Source organism: Leptonychotes weddellii, chromosome 1 (genome assembly GCF_054177405.1).
Source record: "Leptonychotes weddellii isolate Sample4059 chromosome 1, ASM5417740v2, whole genome shotgun sequence".
NCBI lineage: Eukaryota > Metazoa > Chordata > Mammalia > Carnivora > Phocidae > Leptonychotes > Leptonychotes weddellii.
The window spans coordinates 14,568,329-14,578,692 of NC_138369.1; the positions used below are offsets into that span (position 1 = coordinate 14,568,329).

Genomic DNA, 10,364 nt, shown 5'->3' on the forward strand with positions numbered 1-10,364 from the left:
GCCTCCCAACACTTTGGTGATCGATCTTCTGTGTGAAACACTGGGTTTGTTTTCTGCCCTGGACCACTCACTGTTACAGGACTCAACTACTTCCTTAGATGTATCTCACATCTAAACCAGAGGTCAGGGTAGAGACGAGGCAAGGTCACCCCCTGAGCCCCAGCACTACTGAATTCTCATTGTTGTGATTTTCTAAAGAGCTCCAGACACAGAAATAGCCATAGCAGCCTCGGATCAAATTCCACACTGTGACCAGAAGGTGGCACCATGCCACCATCCCAAGTCCCCAGCTCCCCAGGGGTCCGCCCCCCACCCCAGGCTCCTAGACCTGTGGCCGCTGGGACAGCCCAAAGATCATTCTGCTTCAAGTGCACATATCAGCTAGGTAATCCAGACACTTATAAATAAAACCCCCAAATTGAGATCATGGAACAAATTCCTTTCAAATACCAAGATGTTATCTTTGCCTTAGATTTCTGGTAAATATTTGCAATGGGATAAGCCATCATCCTAAATTAGAACAGGACACTTTTAAAGGGAGATCCATAGAGCAGCACCAGATGGTTTGGGTCTGAATTTGTTCCGCAATGTGTTATCCTAAGGAAAAGCTGGGGGGTGAAAGGGAACCGGATACACCAGTGTCAGCGCCCAACGAGAAGCCTGGGGCAGCCAGGCCCACCCTGTGACTCCCAGCATAGCCGACAGCCATCTGTCAGCCCTGGCCCAGAGGCTCTGGAGTCCTTCTAACCACTCCCAAAGTTTCAAGTGGCTTCCAAGATGATACCACCATTTATTAGCACAAATTCAGCTGTTACACCGATTAGCACAGTACTTTAAATACCAAAAATATTAACAAAAACACAAAACTCCCGGACCTTGTCTGGACAACTCTTCCAATATGTAAATTGGAGAAAGTTCATTTACGAAGGCAAGTCACTTCCTAAACCCCTGAAGGCGCCCCCAGCAAGAAACAAGGTCCTTTGTACTCTAACACGATTGTGGGAAATACCAAGCCACGAGAGCCCACTTTTGCCACCTCGATTGGAAAAATTAGGAAGAGACTGGTCAGTCTAGATGAAACTGTGGCCAGACCCAAGTAAGCAATCACAAAGAGCTCTTGGAGCTGGACTCTGTTCTCAGCTGTGGCGTTTGAGGGAGGACTTAGAAATTCCTACGTTATCATGGTAGATTTTCATTCCTCACCTTTATCAGAAGGCTGAGACGTGAAAGTGAACAACTCATAGCACATCCAACACTCAGCCCTCCTGGGCACGCAGGGACCTGGTTTCTTCCTTTTGAAGCACTAAAGCTCCCAGCCTCCCAAATGATGGTGGCTGACTGCTGACCTCTCTGACTCTGGTCCCGACAAGGGTCAGCAATGGCGGGGGGGGGGGGCCCTTCGGTGCAGAGAATAGCAGCTGTGACCACAGTGGGCACAGACAGACCAGCGTGCCTCCTGCTGTCTTAGGGCCATTGGGAAGGAAGGAAGGGGCTCCTCTTGGAATCCATCAGCCTCGGTCTCTTCAAACCATGAAGACCCCTGAGTGGGGGGTGGGGCCTCTGGTTAGAACGGAAGGGAGGCTGGGGGTCTCTGGGCTTGGGGAGTTAAGCAGAGAGCCACAGGGGAGAGCCTTGTCCAGATTCAAGGGCATTTCTATCCGGCAGGCTGGCCTCCTACTGAGGCCAAGGGTGGTCTCAGTCAAAGGGGCATCGACCCCCAGCCCTTTAGGCCCAGCCAGCAACACAAGACCCGACGGAGACAGTCTCGGCGCTCACCTCCGGCTACGAATCAGGAACCACCACCCAAGGTGGCCTTCACACAGGCAGACAGTTGGGTCGGGCCCCCGGCCCCGGACGCCTGGAGTATCCAGGAGCCCCTTCAAATGTCCCAGGCGTGGGGAGCCCGGAAACAGGAGCATGGAAAAGGGCCCCAAGACCCACTGTGCCTGGAGTCACCTGCACTAGCGTCCTCCTCTCCCAGTTCCTCCCAGACGACAGGACACGGACGGCGGTCTGAGAACACTTGCGCTGCAAACAAGGCAGGGCCCCTGAAGGGACTCCAACCCCTCCGCCTCGGGTTGCAGGCTCCCCAGCCCATCCTGGATGGGGTCCTTGCCGCAGCCTCTTGTGAGGGTCACGAGAACCCCCCCTCCCCAGCACACACACACAGACACGACCCAGGGTACAGATCCCACTGCCCCCAGTGCCTGCCAGGCACGGCTGCCACCCTCCTACCAAGGGAGGGGCCGGGCCAAGCCCATACATCAGACGCCATGCGGTGTGTTATCCTTTAATGAAGAGCTGGGTCAGTGGGGCCTCCACTCTCCCCCCGGCGCCTGCAGCAGGTGCCCCTCACCACGGGCTGCCTCTGAGGCACGGTGAGACCCGCTGAGGGGTCAGTCTGCAGCGGCCTAGCAAAGGCATTCCTCTCTCGGACCCAGGATCGGGGCAGCAGCTAAGGCCAGAGGCAGCTAAACTGAGGTCAGGGACGACCGAGGAGGACAGGACAGGAAGTGGGGCTCTCCTCCTCCCCCTCTGCATCCCAGTGGGGTAAAGGCCAGTGTTCAGGAACAGTACAGTCTCTCCAGGGGCCGGAGGCCCTTCCAGCCACTCTCTGGAAGCCCTTAGTCCCTGACTCCCCACAGACTGACGTCACACACAAAATAGCCCACGGGGTCACTGGGCTCAGGGAGCAGGCTGGGCACCGCCCGATCAGCCTCAAGGCCCCAGGCCTGCGAGGTAGGTCCAGCAGGGCCCAGGCCAGAGGCCCCAGGGGACTGGGAGCCACCTTCCACTAACTCTGCTTGTCGGGCACTACAGGCATCTAAGAAGGTCGCTTCTCCCCCACGGTTCCAGGGCCGCCCGGGCAGGGCTGAGGCAATGGCAGGCCAGGGCTGGCCAGGTCCCTACAGGTCTGTGACCTTGTTCTCCACAGCAGCTGCGACCTGCTGGAGCCGGTAGCCCAGCTGCATCTTCTGAGCCGTGCCGTCCTCCTCCAGGGCAGTGATGATCTGCAACGGAGACCGCCGGTCAGGGGCGCCCGCCTCCTTCACCTGCCGCCTTCACCCGCACACGTGGACCGGCCTCCTCAGGTACTGCAGCACAGCTGGGGCGGTACCCCAGAAGCCCAGCGAGCCCCCCCACTTCCTCAGGGCCTGGCTGGTGAGGTCAGCACAGGGTTTTAAGGATTCGAGAGGTGAGAATGAGGTACTTTACTCCATACTTAGCACTCACAGCAACAAGCATCCACCTCCGCCGGCAAGATCATTTTGAGCGGAGGCCACCTGCACCCGCCATGCTGGCCTTTTCGCCACGAACCCCCTAGAAGCCGTGTTCCAGCCATCATGGCTCCCCTTGCCCACCGGGGAAGAAGCATTTCCTAATTTCCTACTGCCAGGTGCTGGGCAAGGAGGAGAGACCCCGCAAGGATGGGACCCAAGTGATCCTGTCCTCATGGAGCTCACCCACCCAACACCCGTCTGTGGGCTGCCACAGGGGGCATGGCGGGACCCGGGAGGGGTCTCCACCCTGTCTGCACGAGGGCACGTGACGCCTCACACCCCCCCCCGCCTCCCTCACGCAGGGGCTCGCACTGCTGGGGCAAGGTGCCAGGAATTCACATCCGTGCGCCGCTCGTTTGTGAAATGACTGTCCTCACTCCGGGCCTGGGCCACGAGGCAGGCTCCGCATCCCTGAACAGCAACAGCCATGCCTCGGGAGCCACAGACAGCTAGGCGCACGATTCTGGTAGGCACTTAGCAGGCTGCCTCCTAGGTGCTCTGATCGCGAGGCCCAGTCCAGGAATCGCCCAGACAGCCCCCTCGCTGTCTCTGTTGTGCCCGTACCCACCCCCGGCGGGACCCCCTCTCTGGCAGCTCAGGCCTCCCGAAGACGTGGCCGTGCACAGCACACAGCCACTGTGGACTCCGGGAGGGATGCGAGCTGGGGCAAGGTGGGGGTACAGGTGGCAGCTCTGTGTCCTCCCAGCATGTCCCCGCACCACCTCCAGGCCCTGGCAGATCCCCCAGCAGCCCTGCCCCAACGCCTGGGATCCCTGCTGCTCCCGAGGAGCACAGATGGAGAGGGCGAGGCCAGGTTAGAGCACAGCCAGTACCAGGGCGCACCCTGCTCCGGGCCCGGGGTTCTGAGCGGTTCTGCCCACCTGGTCATAGTACTTGTTGATGTACTTGTAGAGTTCATGCAGGGCCACTCGTGCCCCGAGGTCCCCAGAGTAGTTCTAGGGAGGAGAGGAGACAAGAGATGAGAGATGAGGGGTGTTACCAGTCACAGGATCCCTGGCAAACGGGGCAGGAGGTGGCGGAAGGGCCAGGCCCCGCAGCAGGAAGCCCCATCAACACACCAGGGCTTCCGGGTCTGCAGTGTGAACAGGGCCCTGCCTCTCTCCCCTCGAGGCACCAGCTGGGAGCCCAGGGTCCCGGACGGTGGCAGGGCCCCGCGGGACAGGTGCCGCTCACGGGCTGTGACCCAGCATTGGTCTGCTCTGATCTCCCTCACGTCTCCCGTGAGGTCACACCAGGCCCCTCCACGGGGCCATCTGGGAGTCTGCACCTCCTCGTCAGGACAACGTCAGGGGCTGAGATCACCTGACTTGTGGAGCTCCTATGGGGGTCAGGAGCGTGGCCAAAGCACCCCCCCCCAAGCAACACCACCAAATCGCAGCTGCTGTTGTTACTGGGTGTGGTCTGTGGTCCGCATCATTGTTTCAGAAACACTGCTTGTTAAGTTGCCTGCAGTTTACATTTGGGGGCTGTTTTAGGAGCAGGTGGGGGTGCATCTACACCCCTGAGGGAAGCAGAGAGGTACAGAGCCAAGGGCAGGCCGACCTGGGCAGTCCTGGGGCTGAATGCCAGCCAGCTCACTGCCTTGGATGCACCATCCCCAGACCCCGGTCCCGGGCCGCAGGCACCCAAGCACCTGGCTGGGTCAGGTTAGGTGGGAGCTGCCAGGACAAGGCCCTACTGCTCTGTACTGAGACATTGGGAGCCCCGGTCTTTTACAGTGGCCACTGGAACATTCTGAATTTATGATGATGGTCTGTGTCCTGCCCCAACCAGCTCACAGGATTGCTGAGGTCCCCAGGGCTTCCTTGCAAAAGAGCAGGATCCTCATGGCCGGAGACCTGTGCCCCACCCAAGAAGCAGAGGGAGGGCCATACCCGAGACAGCTCAGCCAGGATAGAGTTCATCTCTTGATCACTGGCAGGGACGGTCTGCCTGATGTCTGCGTAGTACCTGTCAGAGACCATGCGTACGGCAGCTGCTGCGTAAACGAGCCACGCCTCACCCCACCAGGGCCCACCCCTGGGCTACAGCCATAAACATCCATCCATCTGTCCACCCATCCCCCTTCCAGACCCACTGCCTCACCCTCATACCTTTCCACCATCCGTTTGTAACGGGGAATATCTCGAGCATATAGAAGTTTGTTGATGGGGGAGTCCTGGGCACCAGCAGGAAAGAAAGAGGAGAGCTCCCTTAGGGTGACCAACTGCCCCGGTTTTCCCAGCACCATTTCAGTTTTAAATATCCCAGGAACCCCTCAGTCCCAGGAAACTGGGATTGTTGGTGCCCCTGGCCCATTTCCTTCTGCAAGGACCTCCTCTGCCCGTCCCGTCCACCGATGTCCAGCCTCCGCTTCTGTCACCTCAAGCTTCTCCCCGAATTATTCTAAGGTCACTTCTCAGCTCCAACTGCCTTGACCTGCATCCAGCAGGGAGACGACACGCAGGGTGGGAGGGTGCAGTGGCGTGTGGGGCTCATTCCCCATGTAATCGTTTTAAAAATCAGGAAACTGACCCAGAAATTTAGTAAACTGCCCCACACCACCTAACCCGGAGTGGCTGAGCTGGCACCTGAAGCAGGTCTCTCAGGTCAGAACCCACAATTTTAACACACCCAGACGCGTCCTCCACCACCGAAGTGGGTTCCAATCCCAGCCCTGCCCCCGCAGCCGTGGGCTCTGGGCAGCACACTTCCGTTCTCGGCACCTGCTGCCTCATCCTAGAGCTGCTGGGAGGGTGAGGCAAGATGGCACCACCCCACGTGGGCAGCGATGCCGTCCCTGGGCCTGAGTCAGCATGCATGCCTTCTCATCAACTCTCCGTGGGGGGACCCTTGGCATTCCTGGTTTGCACTATTCCTGAGCTACCCAGCAAGCATTTGCACTTTTGCTGGGAAGGGAAGACAGTGTGAAGGTTGGGCAAAAACCCAGCCACCACACAGCATCCGCCCACCGTGGCCCCCGGGTCCAGGTGGGGGCCTGTGGTTTCTCAGTTCCTTGTAGACAGAGTGACGGGAACACAGAGAACAAAAATGGGCCCCAAAAGACAGCACTACAGAGTAGAATTTAACATTCTGTTTCCCCACAGAGGTCTAGAGATCCATCTCCCAAGAGGTACCAGGCTCCCTTCATGGGCCTGAGGAGCCACGGGCCCCGCCTGCTGGGTGGCTGAACAGTTGCAGCAGTGACCCCTTATCTGTCATGGGACTTCCCTGGCTCTTACTACTGTGACAACAGCCCGCCATGGCCACGTGCTGCCAGCCAGCCCCGGCCCCTCCCGTCCGCTTCTCAGCTCCCCCCACCAGCACCTCGCTCCACGCCTGGCGCTCGCTGCCCTGGACTCTCCTGTCTACACCGCACTGGCAGGCAGACAGCGCCTCCGCCCGTGTACAAGCAGGGGTCACTCTGATCCCTGGGCCTCTGGTGAGCCCAGACTGGGAGGAGGGGAGCCTGGGGTGACGGGGGTCGGGGGGTGGCCCACCAGGTGGTTTCCAGATGCACAGGTGGCTTCTACAATCCCAGAACAGCTCCAGGCTGCCTGCTGGTTTTGGTTCCCGAGGGGTCGTCTCTGAAGACTGAGGCATTGCCACCTCCCAGGGACAAAGCCCGGCCTGGGGCTGGAGTCACAGGCCTCCCCTAGCCCTCCTCCTTGACCTTCTCGGCCAAGCCCAGAATCTGTGTGCACACAGCACTGCCCACCCCTGGCCCCGGACCCCCCCACCCCCGAGGCGTGCCCTCCGTGTCCACCCGGACCCACTCACCCGGCCCAGCTTGTGGTCGGCCAGGGTGCAGGCATCCATGAAAGTCTGTGCGATGACCAAGAGCACCGCATCCATGTTATCAGACGTCTGCACGTCGAACACAAACTGCGGGTTTTTTATTATATTGATCCAGAACCTCAGGGGCAGGCTGTGGGTGGGGCAGGCGTGGCCGATGAGTGTGCTGGGGAGGCAGGAGAGAAGACCCCACGCACACCTGGCCCACCGGGCTCCAGCCCCACCCCCACCTGTTGGTCTTCCAGATGTGGACAGTGTCCTGGTCGGAGATGCCGTGCTGCTGGGCCTGCTCATCCAGCAGGTCAAAGAAGTACTTGATAGCAAGCGGCACGGGGCGGCTGGTGCTAAGAATCACCTGGAATAGGTCATCCACAAACTTCTGCAGGGTGCCCTGTGGGGGAGGGGAAGCCCAAGAGGAAGTATAGTCAGCAAGGGGACCTCAGCCCCAGCCCGGCCTCGAAAGCCTCATGGCACTATGCCCGTGTGAGCCCCACACCACCCCCAAATCCCATAAGTAGCCGTCCTCCCCCACAGCCCAGACCCCACTGCCTGTCCTGTCCCTGACCCCAGCCTCCAACCCCATCCTTCCTGCCCCACCTTCATGGACAGCAGGCGAGTCAGGTAGATCTCAGGGATGGCCTTGGCTCGCTCGCGCTCCCCGCCCCGAAGGCTGCCCCTCCGAGGCCTGGGGGGTTCCGGCTCCTCACTTGGCTTCACTAGGTGCCAGGGCCGGATGCCCCCCTCATCCACATCCTCCAGCATTGGGGTCCCTGTGCCAAGACCCCACAGCTCGTCACCCCTCATCAGGTACCACCTTCCCTGGGCCCCCAGGGTCCTGCCAACTTCCAGGTGTGGAAGCATGGGTTGAGGGCTTCTCTAGGTGGAAGGGAAGTAGACACAAGCCCACCCTAAGGTCCAGAGGACTTTGCCCATTACTGGGGACTGGGCAAAGCGAGGGCAGAGGACAGTGACTGGGTGGAGGCTGGATGGGGGTGGGGGAGAGTACTCACGCTCTCCAGGGACATAATCCTGGTTTTCCCGGAGAACGTGCTTGGTGAGGCAGGGAACCAGGGCCACAGTTGCTCCGTCTGGGACCTGATGATCACAGCTGGTGACCCCTCCACCAGCCCCACCCCACCATACCCCTCCTCCTGCTCTTACCCCTCCCACCTTGTAATGCTGCAGGGTGTTCAAACGCCTCCACAGACCCTGGACCTCCGACGTCACATCCTCGTCAGAGAGAATGAGATGCCCTGCTACCCCAGACCGCCACTCTGCAAGAGCAAGGGGGGACTTGAGGGCTCCTGGGACACTCTTCCTGCAGGTGGAGCCCTCCTCCTCCTCCACAGGGACACGGGCCCACCATCAGGGGGCAGCCCCACCCAACCTCTGCAAAGACTAGGATGGGGCCCCTCACCACGTGAGAGGTTGTCCGTGTAGAGGGATTCCACAGCCCACCGCTGCCCCGTGCCCACTGAGCGATATGCGGCTCCTGCAAGGCTGGGCCAGGGCCCGCTCAGCCTTCACTCTGGCTCAGGCCCCCAGGCTACCCTTCCCCTCCACCCTCACCGACATCCAGGGTGCGGGGGTCTGGCCGCTGGGCAAGAGGTACTCCTTTATAAAGCTGGTCCAACATCTTCTCTTTGGTCTGGGAAATGGTGTCACAGTCCAGGACCTTCACAGGCACACCCTGGGCCTCTCCCACGCCAGGCCCCACAGCTAACAGTGCATTCAGGGTCTACCAAGGTAGACATGGGAGCAGTCAGGGCTTGTGCCCCACATGGGATGACCAAGATGCAGGGACAGGGACAACCCATGAGGAAGCCACTGCCTCCAACCTTCAGGCACCAAAGAGTCCCTGATTCTTGTCTCTTCACCGGCCCGCCCCCCCTTGGGACAGCGGCTCCCTCCACTATGACCCCAGCACCTAGCACAGTGCACTAGGGAAACAGGTGAATGGCAGAAAAAACAAGTGAACACAAGGCCCTCTTAACTCAGGTCTCTGGGTTCCTGGCTCAACTGGTCAGGCTGAGGCCTGAGAGAAGCCTTCATGAGAAGTGACGAGTCCCTACCAGCCTGGGAGATGAGCAGGTCTGGTGGAGCCTGCATGAGATTTTACCCAAAGGCACCCCGTGTGGGTCGCCGGGGAAAGGACTCCACTAAGGGGAAAACAACCCAAAGGAAGAGATGGCCAGGTCTGGCAGAACTGGCTCCCGGCTTGGTGGGCACATCACATCACTGGCATGACACTGGGCAGGCAAACACTCAGGCCCTGGCCCAGTCCAAGGACTTGGACTGCTCCCCAAACCTTGGCTGTGTCCACACTGACCCCACTCCAAGCCTGAGGCCCTATCCTCCAGGCCCTCTGCCTCAAGGACTGGCCCTCAAGCCTCTGTCCTGCTGCGCTAGTCTAAAGGCCTCTCTCCACAGCCAGAAGTCAGGCTAGCTGTAAACCAGACACAGACATTCATAACGACCACACATGCTCATCCTCACCAGGGGCTGACACCGCTGTGCACGAACATGTTCACACGATCTGTCCCTCCCTCCCTCCCTGTTCCCCTCCCTCACTTCCTGTCTCCCTATCCCCCTCCCTTCCTCCCTCCCTCACCAGGGGACGGTACTCCACATCCTCTCTGAGAAGGCGGTTGTCATTCAGGGTGTATTTGGCTTTGCCAGTCACGCTGTCCACTGGTCCCTTGTCCACTTGATGCTTAATTCCCCGGAAGAGCATGTATAGAGGCTCCCCGACTGAGTCCTAGGGAAGGGACAGGCAGTGAGGACCCCTGGGGCAGATAACAGGCATGAAACGGAGTTATATGGGACACGCTGGGGAAGGGGACAGGCTGCAGAGGGCCTACAGTGACGGAGACACGCTGGGCAGGAGCATATGAGCTGCCTGGGGGCTGGAAGCTGTGTGGTTTAGAGTCCTGCCCTGCCCTGGGGGGCAGCCCAAGCCCCCTCCACCTCTGCCTCCCTCACCCTCACGAAAGTGTACAGGCAGATGGACATCCAGTTGGTGAGCAGCTTCTCCACCACGGTCTCTGTCCTAGGAAGACAGGAAAGGGGAGGGGCGGGGGGGAGGGCTGTCTGTGATGCAGAACCCCAAGCCCCAGAGGGCCTGCCTCAGCTCCTGGCTCCAGCTCTTACAGCCACCCAGCCCCCATGGCTTCCAACAGCCGCACAGACCTGCGCAGCATCAGCTTGGGGTTCTTGGCCACATACTGGGCCACCAGGTCACTGAGCAGGGTGCGAAGGATGTCGGTGAAGTACTCGAGCTTCCCATGC

General features: G+C 60.0%; 1 protein-coding gene across 1 annotated transcript in view; it reads right to left on the reverse strand.

The window, feature by feature from the left end:
- Positions 1–2,274: 2,274 nt before the first annotated feature.
- PLXNB1 (plexin B1) overlaps positions 2,275–10,364 on the reverse strand; it is a 25,214-nt gene continuing 17,124 nt past the window's right edge. The window contains exons 27-39 of the mRNA XM_081817002.1: positions 10,266–10,364; positions 10,059–10,125; positions 9,688–9,834; positions 8,646–8,814; positions 8,247–8,350; positions 8,087–8,171; positions 7,674–7,846; positions 7,307–7,467; positions 7,062–7,209; positions 5,396–5,460; positions 5,177–5,252; positions 4,163–4,237; positions 2,275–3,011 (exon numbers count right to left, since the gene is read on the reverse strand). Coding sequence (XP_081673128.1) covers positions 2,907–3,011; positions 4,163–4,237; positions 5,177–5,252; positions 5,396–5,460; positions 7,062–7,209; positions 7,307–7,467; positions 7,674–7,846; positions 8,087–8,171; positions 8,247–8,350; positions 8,646–8,814; positions 9,688–9,834; positions 10,059–10,125; positions 10,266–10,364 — 1,474 coding nt within the window. The 3' untranslated portion in view covers positions 2,275–2,906. The remainder of the gene's footprint in view (positions 3,012–4,162; positions 4,238–5,176; positions 5,253–5,395; positions 5,461–7,061; positions 7,210–7,306; positions 7,468–7,673; positions 7,847–8,086; positions 8,172–8,246; positions 8,351–8,645; positions 8,815–9,687; positions 9,835–10,058; positions 10,126–10,265) is intronic.